Source organism: Lactuca virosa, chromosome 9 (genome assembly GCF_052849685.1).
Source record: "Lactuca virosa cultivar CGN04683 chromosome 9, Lactuca_virosa_CGN04683_v6, whole genome shotgun sequence".
NCBI lineage: Eukaryota > Viridiplantae > Streptophyta > Magnoliopsida > Asterales > Asteraceae > Lactuca > Lactuca virosa.
The window spans coordinates 64,428,203-64,446,589 of record NC_136434.1 but is presented as its reverse complement, the minus strand read 5'-3'; the positions used below and the strand labels follow the sequence as shown (position 1 = coordinate 64,446,589).

General features: G+C 36.1%; 3 protein-coding genes across 3 annotated transcripts; all 3 read right to left on the bottom strand.

Moving 5' to 3' along the window:
• Nucleotides 1-5,595: 5,595 nt before the first annotated feature.
• On the bottom strand, nucleotides 5,596-8,729 carry LOC145135887 (Tetratricopeptide repeat (TPR)-like superfamily protein). The gene has a single exon (XM_079070084.1). The coding sequence runs from the start codon at nucleotides 8,663-8,665 to the stop codon at nucleotides 5,876-5,878; it is 2,790 nt and encodes a 929-aa protein (XP_078926210.1). The 5' UTR covers nucleotides 8,666-8,729; the 3' UTR covers nucleotides 5,596-5,875.
• Nucleotides 8,730-11,519: 2,790 nt separating this feature from the next.
• On the bottom strand, nucleotides 11,520-12,355 carry LOC145139309 (secreted RxLR effector protein 161-like). Its single transcript, XM_079073178.1, has 2 exons — nucleotides 12,231-12,355; nucleotides 11,520-11,880 (listed from the first exon to the last, which is right to left on the bottom strand). Exons 1-2 carry the CDS (start codon nucleotides 12,353-12,355, stop codon nucleotides 11,520-11,522), a joined length of 486 nt encoding a protein of 161 aa, XP_078929304.1.
• Nucleotides 12,356-12,910: 555 nt separating this feature from the next.
• NUDX26 (nudix hydrolase homolog 26) lies at nucleotides 12,911-14,878 on the bottom strand. Its single transcript, XM_079069829.1, has 6 exons — nucleotides 14,590-14,878; nucleotides 14,420-14,470; nucleotides 13,721-13,813; nucleotides 13,535-13,629; nucleotides 13,321-13,435; nucleotides 12,911-13,233 (listed from the first exon to the last, which is right to left on the bottom strand). Exons 1-6 carry the CDS (start codon nucleotides 14,830-14,832, stop codon nucleotides 13,168-13,170), a joined length of 663 nt encoding a protein of 220 aa, XP_078925955.1. The 5' UTR covers nucleotides 14,833-14,878; the 3' UTR covers nucleotides 12,911-13,167.
• Nucleotides 14,879-18,387: the final 3,509 nt, after the last annotated feature.

The window sequence follows — 18,387 nt, the reverse complement described above, 5'->3', positions numbered from 1 at the left end:
TGGTCAATGACTTTGTTCGGTTGGTAGCATCAAGATAATCGGGATTGGAAGTATTTTAGTTTTAGCTTGGTATTCTATAAGGATTCGATATAGTAATGATTTAGTACGGGCGGTCTGTCAGGGAGTCAGACCAATTCGAGAATTCAAGATTCCGGTTTCGGGTAAGGTAGGGCTGGTTTTCTGCATGGGATTATGGATTGTTCTTCTTCAAGTTGGCAGTTTCTGTTTGGGTTCGGTTGTCTTGGGAAGGTCATTTTATGTGCAGAACTCTCGGTTACGTTCCTCGAAATGTTGGGTACGATCTGAGTGTTAGAAAGGAATGATTTCGAGGACGAGATCTAATTTACGTGGGGGAGAGTTGTAACGCTCGATTTTACGATATGAGGTGGTTGCCAAGTGTGTAATTTCTCTTTGGAACTCGGCGAGTTGGGGTGCCTCAACTCGGCAAGTCGAGGTGCTTTTTAGCCGCGAGTTTAATGAACCAACTCGGCGAGTTGAGGAGCCTTAACTCGGTGAGTTGGAAGCTGGGAAGGAAACCCTAATTTTTAGGGTGTTGCACCCTATTTAAAGGCCTTAAGTCCCTTGGTTGGCCTCCTTACCAGCCTCCTCTGTCCAGAAACCCTAAATTCGAGTATCATATTTCATAGTTGAGTGTGTGAGCTTGTGGAGAGCTTGGAGTGTTGATTTTTAGTACTCTTTTAAAGGAGCCTTGAAGTGAAGATGTCTAGCTTGGTGGAAAGGCTTTAGATCCAGAACTTCCCCACTTATTGCAGTCTCTTTGAGGTATAAATATTGTAACTTGCTTCTTCATTGATTAGATCTCTTCTTTTGGGGTTTTATTTTGATTATTGGATTCTTTGATGGATTGTCCAAGGATTTGAGTGTTTCATGGGTTGTCATTTTAGATCTGGCCATTTTGTGGCCTCATTTGGCTGAAAGTTGCAAGCTTTATGAGGATTTTGGTGTCATGCATGCATTAAGCCAATTATTAAGTTCATTTCAAGCTTAAGTGCTTCATTTAGACATGCATGAACGTAAAGCTGGCAACTTTACGTGGTTTTCCAGCTCAAGGAAGTCAGATCTAGGTTTTGGGGTCATGTCCTTATGGATTGAGTGCTTATTGTATTAAGTTGTTGGGTTTTGAGCGAACTCGGCGAGTTTATTGATAAACTCGGCGAGTTGGATCGGTTTTTTCCCGACTTTGAAGTTAAATGGAAAAACACAGTGAGTTGAAGGGTTGAAGGCACAACTCGGCGAGTTGGGTCAACTCGGCCCGTTGACTATGACTTTTTGAGTTTTGTCTTTGACCAAGTTGTCCTGATGGGGTACTTGAGCTAACCTGAATTGTAATAAAGGAAACTATGGGCTTAGGATAAGACTCATATGAGGTTGGGCCCAATTTGGAAAATTGGGCCATTAGCGGGCCTTTGTGGATCTTTTGGTTTTGGACCTTTTGGTTAATGGATTTGGGCCTCAGTTTTGGGCCATGAGTAAAATGGTCATTTTACCCCAAGTTTGGTTGGTGGGACTTAGAATGGAACCCAGTTGCTAATTGGGTGTTATTTTGATATGATAGATCGGAGGTATCGTCAGGGCAGCAGCTAGGGATTCTTGCAGTGAACTTCAGTATTCGATGTGAGTTACCTCACTGTACTATGGGTCGAAGGCACCAATGCCGGCCCATTAGGTTTATGCGTTATAGGAAGACTAAGGGGTGACCCTTGTCATTAGTATGAAAGACTTGGAGGTGACTCCTGGCAAGTCTGTATGCAAGACCAGAGTGTGGACTCTGGCAGTTAAGTAGTTAAGTATTGTAGATTGTATGCTAGTTGTCTTTGTGATGCTTGTATGGAAGACCCCCGGGGTAGCCCGTGACACTAAGATATTAGACCATGGGGGAGCCCATGGCATTCCAGGTAAAGACCATGGGGGGAGCCCATGGCATTCCAGATAAAGACCATGGAAGGAGCCCATGGCAACTATACGTATGTTGCATGATAATGGCACTTTCTATCATATGTTTGATATGTTCATTATGTTTGGTATGAATGGCATGTTTGGCTCGTTCGATATGTATGATATGTGGTATTTTGGGGAACTCACTAAGCTTTATGCTTACAGTTTGTGGTTTATGGTTTCAGGTGTTTCCGGTTCAAAATGGAAAGGCTCGGCTAGATCGCAGCGCATACACCTGTGTTTCCCGCAACATGTGATTTTGGGATTTAACTCTGATAATTGTTTTAATTTGAAATGTCTTTAAATATTTGGATACAGTTTCGTTAGTGTTTTGATTATATTAAAATAATTTTTTTTACCCTGTGAGTTTTGGATGTTACAAGACTTATGAAGACGTACTATTTGGATACAAGGTATTGTTATTTTTTATTCTTTTGTGCATTTCACTATGATTTTGTGACCTCCTCATTTTCACGGCCAGAAAATACCGATATTGTATATGCTTTATAAAAATCAGAGTACCCCTTTTATTAAAAATGTTGCGGAATTTGTTCCCAGAAAACATGATAAATACTTTATCAAAGCATTTCCGAAGAAATGTATTTTATTCATTTTAAAACATTTGGGATGTCATCGTCAATACAGACACATAAGCATAAACAGATCTTACATTCATTTACACTAGTGATCTACATCTCCTTAATCTCTCAGTGTAAAGTAGCTTCATATCGACACCTGTGATACAAATAAACTTGAGTGAGTCAGGTTGGGAAACCTGGTGAGCACATATGGTTTTCAACCCACAATAATATAATTATTATGTTTAAACATCAAACAATCAACCCAATTACTCATCCCCATTATCTTCTTTACTCTTAAGGGTCTACCCTAAGAATCATCTATCCTGCATTCGTTTATTCCGAAGTCCATTGCTTCCAGGTTTTATATGACAGGCACTAACTCCATAGCTGCCAATGCTCGTTCGTAAAGCACTAATTCCATAGCTGCTAAAGTTCCTTCATCGGGTACTAAATCCATAGCTACCAGTGTTTATCTAATAGGTATTAAGTCCATAGCTACCAACGTTCATCTAACAGGTACAAAGTCCATAGCTACCAGCGTTTATCCAATAGGCACTAAGTCCATAGTTGCCGATGTTATTTATTAGACACTAAGTCTATAACTGCCAATGTTCACTCATATCATCTTTCATCTCTCATCATTCATCTACCCATGTTTTACCCAACATATTCGTAGATATAAAATACATATACAGTTTAAATCATTTAAAATATGTATAAAATCGTTCATCCAGCATAGATAGCAAGTATACAGGTTATATGCATACATAGCACGTAATTTATATAAAATACTTCATATCTATGTGTAAGATGAAAGTAATTATGCACTCACTTGTTAAGGTGGTAATTTCGATCTCAGACAACGTTTCGCTTCTATTAATTCTACTTTCTTTCGACGAAACCTAGTATCATTACCACTAGATTTTAGTCTAATATTTAACGCGAATATTTACGAGTGTTATCATTTTATAAGTGTCAAACAATACTTTTCAACCACAATGTACAAACAGGGGCAAGACATGAAACACCGAAGGGCAGGACCATTTTGGCATTATAACACTTCTGAAATCCAACAACCATATGCGACCCTTCAAACCAGATTCCCCATACCGCAAGCGGTTAAAAGATATTATAACGACACTTATATAACTCGTAATAATAGCCCAAATATTTATTATAAGTTCATAATAAAAATACTAATATTAATTATAAGCTATACTTAAAGTAGGGTAAGCACAACTTACTTACAATGGGGTTTTAGCAAGGAGTCGGGCTCTGCAGGGGCAGAACTTCGTCGCTAAATCTTTCTAAGAAAGATTCTTGCAGCGCTTCAGCGCTCACCTTACTATACTAAAACTACAGAAAGAGAAGTCGAATCACGAGGGACCAATATGCCCGGGGCAGAAAGAGAAGTCGAATCACGAGGGTTTTAGCAAGGAGTCGGGCTCTGCAGGGGCAGAACTTCGTCGCTGAATCTTTCTAAGGCTCTTATTTATAGTAATTGAATTTTCAAAAACTACCTTCATAGTTACTTAATGATCTTATAGTTATATAAACAACTAAACACCCCTTTATAATACTATTTTAAATAGATTTAACGATATTTTGTACTAAACTAATGCCGAAAGTACTCAACACTAGTCTTATAATGACCGCATCGTCGATACCTTTCTAATGATATATACATATGTATATATATGTGTACGAATATATGATTTATACTTTATTTTAATACGTAAATATGCTATTAAAAATTATAACTCGTTCATACGAACTCCGTTTTTGACGTTCTTTATATCCACGCGTTGGTATTTACGAGTAATACAACTTTCATTTAGACCCCGTCGGCTAATTCTCATTCTATCTACGATTTACAAAACTGTATCGAATTTTATCGCGTTCGAAGAGTAGGGACTAAGTTTTGTTCATATCTTTCGCATACGAGCTCCGTTTTCGACTGCTTTTTATCGTTGAACTCCTATTAACGATATCTTTATTTCTTGTTTAGATTATTTTGGCTTAAAATCGACCGATCTAAAATTCAAATTCCGGGCTATGCACTGCTATGCTAAATCTTAGAAAAATCGTAACTTCCTAATACGAAGTCAGATTTGGACATTCTTTTTATGCACGCTCTCGGTTTAACGTATACTACGACTTTTGTTTAGACCGCTAAGGCTAAAAAGTATTTTATCAAAAATTCACTTTTTACGTTACGCGGTGTCATGTCAGTTTAGCCGTAAAACTTCGACAGGTTATAACTTCTTCGTTATAACTCGGATTTCGGCATTCTTTATATATACAGAACCCTTGTGACATATACTATAACATGGTTAAGATTATTCATTCTAAATAATCTTTCATTAAAAAGTCTTTTTTTTTACGATTATTGTCTCTAAATTGATTAGCCCGAATCTGCAGACGTTACAGATTTCATGGTAAAAGTTAAAAAAAAAAGGCATTACCAAGATTTTTGTGATTTTTCTTTAGGCGACATTTGAGGCATTTATTGGAATTCGAGTTGATAAAGCAACCGCTCAACTTAAACTCTTTGGAGATAATTTGTAGGTGTGATGTTGGATTTACTATGATCAATATTATTTAATAATCTAATTAATGAAAATATGTAGGTCGTGGAGCAAAATCTTCAAATGGACAACATGTACAAATCACAAGATGTGATATCTGCACATATTCGTGTCATCCAGCTTGTTTATAATTCAGGGGTAAGTTAATGTGACAAAAGACATGAACGCCCTCATTATCAAAAATAGTCCTAGAAATTATAGCTCCCCACTAGTACATCTATGAGCTTTGTGAAAGTATATTGTTAATATATGATGATTTATATTTTTAATGCAGGATGTGAATGGCCCACAAACTGTTGCCTTCAATCTTCCCAATGATAAGCGTATTGTAAAAGATATTGGTTCATCAATGGTCTTGTTGAAAAACATTTATGAGGCAAAGTAAAGTGAAAAATAGTCCATGATTTTATTTTTTTAAAATATATCTTCATTCTTAATAACAAGTTTTTATGACTAATTTTAGAATATTTTGTAAGAATAATCCAACAGGTTGAAACTAATTCTTCAGCCTATAGCAGACTTGAGTATTGTAAAGGAACAAAAGGAGCTAGTATATATTTTATCTACACAAACAATACCCGATTGGGGCCCCAAACCTTCATATGGGCCTAGGCCCATCACTCATATTGTCATGCCTTTTGGGCTGGACCTACATATGATGCACTAAATATAAGGATGTGTCATGTGACCGTTCTTTTAGCGTCAACGAATCTTGAATGCCTATTCAAACATGTCCACTATCAACTTTAATTACAAACCGATATCAACTAAACTATAACCTCCTTGTTTCTTCAACCTCATATCTTCCACACACTTTCTCAACTTCACAGCATCACTCCAACTTCCAACACCAACATAAGCATTCGCTAAACAAACATAGTACCCTGCTTTTCTAGGTTCCAAATAAAAAAGAATCTCACCTACTTTCTTCCCCATTTCAACATCCCCATAATAACCACACCAACTCAACATCGCCCCCAAAACACCTTCATCTCTCAACACCATCTTCTCTATAAACTCATAAGCCTCACTCAACCTCCCACATCTACCCAACATATCCACCACACAAACATTATGCTCTGTAACCCGTTCCACACCATATTCATCCAACATACAATTATAATACCCAATCCCTTCTTCCACCAACCCTGAATGACCACAAGCCGATAGCAAGTTTATAAAACTCGTTTTTGTCGGGGGTGTTTTGGTCATTATCATTTCGTTGAACACCTCAATTGCCTTACGACCTTCACTATGAAACCCGTATGCAGAAATCATTGAATTCCAACTTGCAATTGTCTTTTCCGATGAAGAACCGAATATGATGATGGAAATGTCGAGCCTCCCGCAATTGCTATACATGTCGATAAGTGCAGCGTTTATGAAACTGTTTTTGTGAAAATTTGATCTTAAAATATATCCATGGATTTGTTTTCCATATCTGATTGTTCCTAAATGTGTACATGATGATAACATAGTCACGATTGTGATCTCATCAGGTTCAAAATCCATGTTTTTAAACAAACGTAACGCGGTTTTCGCCTCCTTGTTTTGAGAAAGAACCGAGATCATGCAATTCCATGAACAAAGATTCCGGTCAACACACAAGTCAAACACTAAACTCGCACTCTCAACATCCCCGAATTTTCCATACATTGTGATCAACACATTTTGTACACGAACGTCTCGATCAAACCAAGTTTTATGCGCGATTCCGTGAGCTAGTTTCCCCGGAATCACCGATTCCAGGGTTCTGGAAGCGGATATGACGCTTACGAGGGTAACGGAATCGGGTTTTGTGTATGTTTCTTGTCTCATTAAGTTGAAAGTTTTTAAAGCTTCTAGAAAGTATCCGTTTTGTGTGCAACCTGTGATCATGGCATTCCAACATGTGGTGTCTACAACTTTTGAAACACTTTGTAATAATTTATAAGAAGCTTTCAAGTCTCCACAATTGGTGTACATGAAGATTAAGGAGTTAATCGCGTGGATATTGTTCGAGAACCCTAATTTCAACTCCCAACTGTGTAAAGATTCCCCAAATTTAAGAAATTCGGGTGAATCACAAGAAGAAAGGATTGCTAGAACAGTTGATAAACTGCATTCCAAACATTGATACAATAGTTTCTTGAATAGGATTTGAGCAAATCTTGAATTCCCATTTTGGATGTATCCGGATATCATTGTATTCCAAGAAACCAAATCTTTATCTTTTATAGACATGAACAAATTTTCAGCTTTGTCTATTTGGTTGCATTTGGAATACATGTTCATAAGACTATTATTCAATATTAGGTCAAATCTGGGTAATCTTTTTATAAAGAATCCATGAATGGTTTTCCCTTCTCTTAAAAGCAATGATTCTGCACATAATGAAAGCACAGAAAGTATTGTCACTGTATCCGGTTGGATAGAAGATTTTATAAATTGCATTTCACTCAAAAGATGAAATGCTTCAACAATCATTCCATTTGAAGCAAACCCTTGAATCATTGTATTCCAAGAAACCAAATCCTTATCATAAATCCCTCTAAACAGAGTCTCAGCAGCATCAATATCTCCACATTTTGAGTACAATGAAACAAGGGCATTTTGGACAGAAACATGAGGGGTTTCATCTAATCCAAGTTTTATTCCAATCCCATGAAGAGTCTTACCAATATTATGAAGATTTAGCAAAGAATTTGAAGCTGCAATAGCACATGATAAACTGACATCATCAACTTGTGTTCCACTAGAAACCATGTTCTTGAAATACCATAAAGATTTTTCAGGATGATGGTTTCTTAAACAACCAGTAATCATAGAGTTCCATGAAAATTTGTCTTTCACTTTGGAATCCATAAATATGCTCTCTGAGGACTCCAAATCACCAGATTTAGCATGTGCATTGATAAGAGCATTGCATAAATCAGGGTAAGAAAGTAAACCTAGCTTTAGGCCTAAACTATGAACAGCCTGTAGATATAGCAAACTATTTGTAATAGTTGACAATCCTGAAATGGCAATCACTAGAGTTACAGAGTCAAACTTGATTCCTTCATGTAGCATTTGAACAAAGAAGCTTATTGCATCTGTAAACTGTCCATTTTCGATTGTACATGTCATCATTGCATTCCAAAGTACCACATCTTTGCAAGAAATCTCACCAAAAAGTGCCAAAGAAGAAGGATAATGTCCTGCTCGTGTATAAGCTATAATAAGAGAAGTGGAAGTGGGGAGATGACCGAGAACACCGACCTTAAATGCTAAGGCATGAACATTGACTATGTTTCTAAAATCGGGTTTCACTTTACATAACTCAACAAGATCAAGAACATCAAAAAACCCAAAAGCGAAAAAGCTTTGAGTTCTCCTAGGCATTTCATCGAACGGTTGGCAGGGCCCACGAAAAAGTCTGGCCAAAATAGGAGAAGTGATGATGGGCAACAGCAAGCGATTGATGCAGGTTTTGTAGGCAGAAAATGGAACGAAATTGAGAGGGAACGAAGAAGGAGTCGTTTTCAATGATTTGCAAAGTACACTTGCCCAACGAATCATGCGTCGATGTTGTTATTATCGTTTCATAGGCATTTTTCAGTTCATTGATCTTTCTATGCTTAGACCATCCTCGTTGGCAACCAAGCATTTGTTGGTTGGCATATTTCAATTAAAAAAAAGAAAAAACATCATAAATGGTCCCTGTGGTTACTCAAAATCTGAAGTTTAGTCCCCGTGGTTTAAAAACCTCATAGATGGTCCCTGTGTTTACAAAGTTTACAAAGTTACACACAGAGAAGAACATGAAACCAAGAACCACAAAGAACATGAAAGACCTACCCCTTTTCGTCTCTTTACCTGAATCAAACTTTATTTCCCTTCTATCCTCTCTTCATTCACACAAACACAACCGATTTCAGTTTGATTCAAATTTAAGGCTCCGATTCAGACTTCCCCTCTGCCGCCACCGGAGAAAACACAATCCATAAATGAGGTCACAATCAGCTATGCTTCTTAAATGCGTGCGTCTCATGCGTGTCCTGACAAGAAGAAGAAACCGCTGCCCTTTTCTACGACTTGTTCTTAAACGAATCAGGCACCAAAAATCACAGCTCCCTTCAATCTCTTTTCGCCTAAATCGATCGATCTCTCATCTATTTCTATATTTCCCAAATCACACAAGGATTGGTCCTCCTTATCTAATCGATCGCAATCCTTCCCTCTTCTCTCGAATTTGATGTTGCAGATCTATCATTTTAGGGTCAGATTTGGTGTTGTAGATGTAGACAATGGACCTTGATTCGAGATTTGTGTGTAAGAATGGTCACCGGTGGTAGTGGGTATGAAGGTGGTTATCGGTGGTGGTAGATATGGCGTTCGTCGGAGGTGGTGTGTAAGAAGCCAATCACAAAATGTAGGCTATGATGGTTGATTCAATGCTTTCCAGTTTCCACATTCTTGGAGAGAGAGAGAGAGAGAGAGAGAGAGAGAGAGAGAGAGAGAGAGAGAGAGAGAGAGAGAGAGAGACCTTTTATATATTTAATTATGTTTAATTTTTTTTTTTTTTTAATATACGAGAAAACATCATAAATGGTCCCTGTGGTGGTGAAATGACAAAAATACCCTTCAGTTAACGGACAAACTTAACGGAGTTAGCAAAAAGGACCAAACATCAAAAGTTTTGAAAACACAGGGACCATCTATGAGGTTTTTAAACCATGGGGACTAAACTTCAGATTTTGGGTAACCATAGGGAACATTTATGATGTTTTTTCTAAAAAAAAATTAAAAAATCCTTTAAAACTCAGGACTAGGTTGCTCCACCAAACTTCAAGTTGTCATTTTTATTTCTTATTTATTTATTTATTTATTATAACTCTTTTACACTTTAAACATTATGTTGTAATTAGTTTAATTTTATTTTTATTAAAAAAATAAACAAAACATACTAAAATAAGTAAAATAATTTTGTCTACAAATAAAGACCAATATTGATATATTTTAAGAATTTTTTTTATAATTTTTTTATGTTGTCTGTATAATCTTAAAAGAGTAGAAAAAATTGGGTTATAAATTGAAAAAATGTATAATATTTAGATTGTATAATATAATAAAAATCAATTATAAATAATATAAAATTTTGGTTTAGGTTGGGTTGCTAATGGATATGAAAAGTTGGTTTGGTTGGATTGTGTAGGTGGTAGAGAGATAAATTATTTTTTTAATTGATTGTTGAGTTGGTTTTGGTTGTGAATGAGAGTAGTCTTATGTCGCACATCAACTTCAACGATGGTTGGTTTTAAATTTTTAATATAGTTTAAAACTAGGTGCGACAGCATGAATATTTTTATATAACTACGAAATGATAAAAACATAGTCTTGCCTATGATTAATATTGCAAATGGTTTCAAAATGTGATAAATGTTGTTTAATTGATGATCGATGAGAAAAACTAATAAGATAATCTTACCTATAACTTTTATATAAATACAAACGAAATGATAAAAAACATCATGGTTTACTATTAAACATTAAAATTTAATAGAATAAAGATAACAACAACAATTATACGTCAGTATAATCTAATTGTTATAAAAAATCTCAACAAATAAGATAATCTAAAACCTAAACTTATATTTTTTTTATCTAAGTATGTATCCGCATAATGTAGCATATTCCAATTCTTTTCTAGGTGTGCACAAATTCTTTTAAACAAATAGTTTTCTTTTCAAAAAATATCATATTCTAAAAAACATGTAAAATATCTTTTTTTTTACCATCAACTCAACTTACGTAAAACGTAAAGTTGTAAAGATTCCAACGATAATAGAGCCATATAATTAATGAAAGAGGGAAATTACAAGGTTCTTGATGAAAAATATTTTTTGGCTACAAAAAAGAAAATGGAGAATAAATACTAGTTAAGAACCAAACCCTAAAAGACTAAAGGCTAAAGAGCCCATAAACATGTGGGGTAATAACATATAAGCTAACATCACCCCTCAAACTCACAATGTCACAACAATAAACATTGAAAGTTTGTCACACAAAAAGCGAAACCGAGATGCTGATAGAGCATTCGTAAAATTATCCGCAAGCTGCAAGGTTGATGAAACAAATGGAAGCGATATGGTTCCGAGCTGTAAGTGATGACAGATGAAGTGACAATCAATCTCAATGTGTTTCGTCCTCTCATGGAAAACAATATTCTTCGTAATTTGTATCGCACTTTTGTTATCACAATGCAAGGGAGTAAGTGAAGAAATGTGAACCCTCATATCTACAAGAAGCCACCGTAACTAGATAATCTCACATGTAGTCACAACCATAGCACGATACTCAGCCTTAGTGGAAGATCTAGAGACAACGTCATGTTTCTTGCTCTTCCATGATATGAGACTCTCCAAAAAAACACTCAAAATCCGGTGGTAGATTTACGATCATGACGATTGTCATCCAAATCAACATTACTATAGGCACGTAACTCAAGAGAAGACGTTGAGGGAAACAAGAGGGTCAGAAACCGATTGTCACGAAGATATCTCAGAATTCGGAGTATAGCTCCCCAATGAACAGAGGTAGGAGCAGTAACAAATTGATTGACAACATGAACAACATGAGAAATATCTGAACGAGTAACTGTGAGATAAACCAAACTTCCCACAACAGTCCAGTAAGGATTCAGATTGGACAAAGGAACACCATCAGTAGGACAGTACTGTGCATTAGTTTCAAGAGGAGTATCTACAGTCTGATTGTCAGAGAGGTCCGCCCGTCTAAACAAGTCAGATATATATATATTTAGTCTGAGAAAGAAGACACCATTTCTTAGACCGAGCTACTTTAATACCCAAGAAATAACGCAACAATCTCAAATTCTTTATAGCAAATCGATGAGCTAGATCATGCTTAAAAAACTCAATACCACCATGATCATCACCAGTAATAATCATGTCATCCACATATAAGGACAAAAGAATTCGTCCTGCACTCGTGATCTAATGAACAAAGTCGAATCATGATTGCTCTGGACAAATCCTAGAGAGTTGATCACTGTGGAAAATTTCTCAAACCAAGCACAAGGTGCTTGCTTGAGACCATACAAAGCTTTGCAAAGCCGACAAACCTCACCCGGATGGTGTTGAATTCCTGGGGGAGGTCACCATTCAAAAAAACAATCTTGACATCCATTTGAAAGATCTTCCACTGTCGAATAGATGCAACTGTAATCATAGTACTGACTGTCGTCATCTTTGCCATTGGAGAAACGGTTTCCTCATAGTCAAAACCGTGTTGTTGGGAATACCCTTTTGCTACAAGTCTGACATTGTACCACTCAACATACCCATAAGATTTGGTTTTTATCTTGTACACCCAACGATAACCAATTGTATGTTTCCCAAGAGGAAGGGGAACCAAATCTCATGTATGAGTCTGATAAAAAGCAGTGAGTTCCTCAGCCATAGCATTCTGCCAAAGAGGATCTAATTCAGCCTCAATACAACCTCTATACAATTCAAAGTAGTGAGGTCCATTTGACAACCTCAAAGAAGTAAAGAACATGATAACACATCTCCACCGTTGATTTATTTTAAACTAATAGACTCAATAGGTAGGGTATCATTGAAAATTTTCTATCATAATTCAATAACTTTGAATTTTATTGTTTTCCATATTCTGCTTCATCGTTGATCAAAATAATTCTATATTGTTGCTTCATCATTCACTTCCTATTTTAATGTTCCGTATTATGTGTATTATTTCTATGATTAGTATTTGTAATAACAAACCAGACAACTATTCGTATCGGACATATTGGATATTGTTGTTGATCTATCAAATGTGAATGTTCTTAACATGACAACTGTTCGAATTAGACATTCACATGTGAATAATCATCATATACAATGAGCTCACAATATCTTACGATTACTCATAGTTGCTCTTTCATATGTTAATGACCAATATACCCCTAACATCCTCTAAAAAGATAACTGGTATTTGGAATTTGGAATAAAATAAAGATGCTGAAACATGGTTCCATAGATTGACAAGTTTTAGTTTTACTGAAGATGAGGAGAGAAAGCAGTGATAATTTCCTTGTAAACAGGTTTCTTGAAATCCACAGCCTGTAAAAAAGAAAAGAAAAAAAAAAAGTGAGAGTGATGTAGGTAAAATGACGAAAAAGGACATGCAAAAAAGGTGGGCCCACGCACGCGATCAATCACTTGTTCGGGTGACATCCAAGCCCACTCTCCAAATTCAGCCTTCTCAGTGCCATCACCCAATAAGTTTATTTCTTCATCTTTTCCAGTGAACTTAAACAAGAACCTGTGAAAATTGTTTTTATATAAACAGACTGATTTTGGTTAAATTTGAAAGTGTAAAAACTAAAAGGTATGTATGGTTGACTATTTGACTCTGACTCACCACTTTTGTGCTTGACCCTTCCAATCAGAACCCCATTGTCGATTAAGCTTTTCCCTCACTTTTGGAGGAAAATCATATGTCAACCAGTGTGGAGACTGCATCATGATAAATGATATTTAAATATAATTTGAGAAAATTATTTTTTTTGAATAGCAGATATTTAGTAGGAATAGGATACAAACAAACCTCCATAAGAATTTCAGCTGATGTAACACCTGTTTCTTCTCTTAATTCCCTGATGGCTGCAGCTCTTGGATCTTCACCTTCATCAACACCACCCTGTTTCATAAACTTATATCATATCTCTATATATCTCTTTCAATTTCATATACTGTGTGGATTCTGAATTTCTGATATAAAAGATTTGGGTTTTAATCTACGTTCATGTTACCATAGGAGATGCAGGAGTTCATCTTATTACACATTGTTAGCCATTGCTGAGATAACTCTCAATCAAGGGTGTTTGGATGTAAGTTTAAAACTGAACAATCGTTCAGTTTTAAGTGCATGCGTGAAAATGATTATGAGTCTAATTTTCTGATTATTTTGGATCAAAATAAACAGATTTGGAGTAGTCTATGGCTTTAATGACCTGATTAATCATTCTTCAAGTTGCAATAATCACTTTTAAAACAATCATCCAAAAAAAAACCCCAAATAAAACAATGGTAAGGTACTCATAATCCATATCCAGAATTGATGTATTACAGTAAAAACCTAAGAAAGTTATTCCATTACAAAATCTGGCAATTTCACCAATCGAATTATGGAAGGATAAAACATGCATAAAGCAATATGAGGTACATATCAGTTAGGCGGATTTCTACACAATTGATAGATAAACTCAAACCAATTACTTTCGCAATGTTAATTGATTGGATTTACCTGGGGCATCTGCCATGAGTCCGGTATATCGAGCCTTGATGCTGAAAAAATCTGCATACAATTAATACTCCAGTCAGTTCAAAATTGTATGTACTTATATTAACTCAAATGAATCGGAAGAAATACAAATCAGGGCCATGATGATCTTCATTGAAGAAGGAGAAACGAACCTTTTTGGAAGAATTCATGAGACAGATACCGACGTTTCTTCTGTACCCAGCCGGAGGAGTTTCCATGGATGTCGACGGGGAAGCACAGGTTACAATCGGACGGAGGCGATTGGGAAGTGTGAGTGGAAGTTGTGTAAATTTTTTGGAGTAAGAAGGGGATTGAGGGAAGAAGAAAGTGGGATTCGCTAGTACTTGATGTAACGGGGGATTACAGAGGCAGAAGGAATATCGACATATTGCCATTTAAGCTTTTTTTTTTGAGAAGGTTTCATTTCATCTCTTCCTCGCTAGCTATCATCATTGGTCACTTTCAATTTACGAAAATACCCTTCCTTTTGTTCTAAAGTTTCAGTTTCGTTGCTTGAACAATAATACAAACCGGGCCGGACCGTTATTACTACACCAAACTTTATGCACAAAAAGTCGGACCATATAATATTGGTTTGAATTTAGATCTGTCAATTTCAGACACGAATACACGAATCTGTGATAGACACGACACGACACGAATACATCTTAAAAATTAAGATAAAGCTTATTTCTCATCGTGTAATTGTATCGTGCCAAATTCGTGGCTGACACGTTTTCATGACACGAATACACGAATTGTCAGATCTAGGTTTGATCTCAAAATGACAAGTGAAGCAAATTTTTTGCTTTATTGGGTTGTAGTAATTGGTAGAAATTACAGGGTAGTGGATATCAAAAAGATCTCGTAGTAATTGGTACAAACAAAGCAAACAAATATTTGTAGGATGGTATATTTTTACTATGCAAAATCTGTAACTTCTACCTTAAAGATAGGGGTGTTCGTTTGAATGGATCGGTTTGATCCGATCCAATTAAGTGAATCCAAATTGATTTCGGTTTTCAAAACATAGATCTAAATAGTTCAAACTAAATTCAAATCCAATCCGATTCAATCAAATTACAATTCGGATGGATCGGTTTTATTATTCGGTTTTCAAAATCGGAAATATTTTAAAACCACACATAATTAGAATGTTACCCAACTTTATAAAAGAAAAAAAATTATGTTGGTTGTGGTTTAACATTTATAAGCAACTACTAAAAGATATATTAAAATTAAAAATTTTATAGATAAAAAAACATTTTTAGAAAAATACATATTAAAGTTCTTTATTAGAAGAAATTTTTTGAATCTATTTGAAAAAAAAATAATAAATTAATAAATAATCACAAATATATATTAAAAATAAATAAATAATAAATTGTTATTCGGTTTTTTGGAATATTTGGTTCTTATTTTATAAACCAAAACCAATCCGAAATCCAAAGTAATAATTCGGTTTTGTTGATAACCAATCCAAAAATACGAATATCCGAACCAAATAGTTCAATCCAAATTGTCCAATTAGATAATTCGGTTTTATCCAAATAATGAACAACTCTACTTAAAGATAATGTACACAAAATCCGAATTAAAGGGGTGTTTTAAGTTCTTTTTTTTTTTTTTTTTTTGTAAAAGTATTTTTTTTTTTTTGCTTTAACTTTTTATGGGCAAAAGCCAAAAGTTGTTTTTAAAATTGTTTGGTTTGTATTTCTTGACTTTTTTAATGTAATTTACTTTTTAAGAGGCTAAAAGTCATAAAAAAAATACAATTTCTTGATTTTTGAAAACCATCTTTTTCTTTTTGGCTAAAAGTTATTTTGAAAAAACTTTTCTATTTTATGAACATCTATTTAAATTTTTTGACTTTTTGGAAAAACTAAAAGTAAGCAATCCCAAACACCTTGAGATGATCTCAATAATAATTATGTTGATTTTTGGGTAAAATTCAAGAAAGATTACACATTATCATGTGTTTGTTCAAGCCCGACCTAATGGGTGAGGCAGGCGACGACCCATCATAGAGATTTGGGGTCCAATTTTAAAAATGTGAGTATTTATATAATAACAAATATGTAAAATAATGTCACGATAAAAGTTTTATATCAGTTGGTAACGCGCTCTAGGCTTTTAAAAAATTGCCCAAATTCGATTCTTAGGATGTTGTATCTCGGAAGGAATGGTGTTTCATCCCATTTCAAATAAAAAAAAACCGTGTTATTTCATTTCAAATAAAAATTTACATCTTTTGTCTCTTTTCTGCTTGTTCAATATAAGGGTGAGCATTTGGACCAGACAGGATCGATTTTTGCACCGGACCGGTTTCGGAGAATATTGTGGACCGTGGACCGGACTGGATGAGACTTACCGGGTCCAAGTCCAGGTCTGTTTTTTCCGGTTTTTGGACATGGTCGGACCAGTACAACTTTACTTGCATAGAGTACAAGTCGTTAAAATAAGTTTTTAGGTTTGATACAACTCGTTAAAACGAATATGTTGTTGGGTTTGATACGTTACAAGTTGTAACATCCCAAAAATACAGTCTAAAAATTTCGTTTTCATTTAATAATAAAATCATAGTCATCGAACATCATATAAAAATCATAAACAGTGTATCTCAAAATATCGTAACAATTGTCAAAATATCAGAGTATAAACATCCCAGGCTGAACAGATGGTGTGTGCACTGCAATCTTCCCGAGCTCCTCTTTTGAAAACTGAGTACCTGAAACCAAAACTGAAACTGTAAGCACGAAGCTTAGTGAGCTCCCCCAAACTACCACATACCATACAATAACACATAAAGCAAATATTGGGCCTTGCCCACTGCATCAGACCGAAGTCCGGAATAACTTGGGTCTCGCCCACTGCATCGGACTGATGTTCATAATAACTTGGGCCTTGCCCTCTGCATCGGACCGAAGTCCGGAATAACTTGGGTCTCGCCTACTGCATCGGACCGAAGTCCGGAATAACTTGGGCCTCGCCCTCTGCATCGGACCGAATTCCAGAATAACTTGGGCATCGCCCTCTCCATCGAACCGAAGTCCGGAATAAATTGGGCCTCGCCCACTGCATCAGATCGAAGTCCGGAATAACTTGGGTCACGCCCACTGCATCGAACCGAAGTCCGGAATAAGCTGAACATAACATAAACATGAACATAAACATATAACATAATCACATACACTGCATCGGGCTTGCCCCGGCATCGGACCGAAGTCCGGACCATATAACACATAACATACACATGCATGAATCACAAAGACGTCAAGCATACATAACTACTTCTCCGGACCACCCCGGCATCGGACCGAAGTCCGAAAACATATAGATTGCGTCGGGCTAACCCCGGTATACTACCAATATATAAACGGGCCGGCATTGGTGCCTTAGACCCGTTCCTACTGGAGGAAAACTCACCTCACATGCTGAAGTCCCGCTGACAAAACCATAACTGCTGGATGACAGATTCCCGATCTGTCAATATCAAAATAGCACCCAATTAATAATTGGGTTCCAACTCATAGTCATAAGTCCATGCTTGGGTAAGAGACTACCTTACCCCGATCTTAGCTTGACTCAAGCCCAAGGCCCAATCCAAAGGCCCAAAGGTCTAATAATGGGCCAAAGCCCAACTATGGCCCAATTTTCCAAATTGGGCCAAACCTCTACATGGTCTTGACTTAAGGCCTAATTGTTCAGTCCAGTCCAACATGTCTTATTCTAAGGGCCAAATATCATACAACCATCTAGGCCCAAACTATGGCCCATCTATGGCCCAATTTTCCAAATTGGGCCCAATCCTTCATATGGGCCTTACCCTAAGCCCAACTAATTATTCTAGTCCATTTGATTATTCTTGGATGGCCCATTAATAAACCAATTACCAAAGCCCAATGGAAAAGCCCAACTCAAGGCCCAAGTGAAATTAAGGTTTCACATAA

What these genes read in the sequence shown, in the direction of transcription:
- LOC145135887 (XM_079070084.1), bottom strand. Translation starts at nt 8,665, where the DNA reads ATGATTCGTTGGGCAAGTGTACTTTGCAAATCATTGAAAACGACTCCT.
- LOC145139309 (XM_079073178.1), bottom strand. Translation starts at nt 12,355, where the DNA reads ATGACGACAGTCAGTACTATGATTACAGTTGCATCTATTCGACAGTGG. An exon ending in TTCAACACCATCCGGGTGAG is followed by an intron (nt 11,881 to 12,230) that starts GTTTGTCGGCTT and finishes TGACTTGTTTAG; the next exon opens with ACGGGCGGACCTCTCTGACA.
- NUDX26 (XM_079069829.1), bottom strand. Translation starts at nt 14,832, where the DNA reads ATGGCAATATGTCGATATTCCTTCTGCCTCTGTAATCCCCCGTTACAT. An exon ending in TCATGAATTCTTCCAAAAAG is followed by an intron (nt 14,471 to 14,589) that starts GTTCGTTTCTCC and finishes AATTGTATGCAG; the next exon opens with ATTTTTTCAGCATCAAGGCT. An exon ending in CAGCTGAAATTCTTATGGAG is followed by an intron (nt 13,630 to 13,720) that starts GTTTGTTTGTAT and finishes ATCATGATGCAG; the next exon opens with TCTCCACACTGGTTGACATA.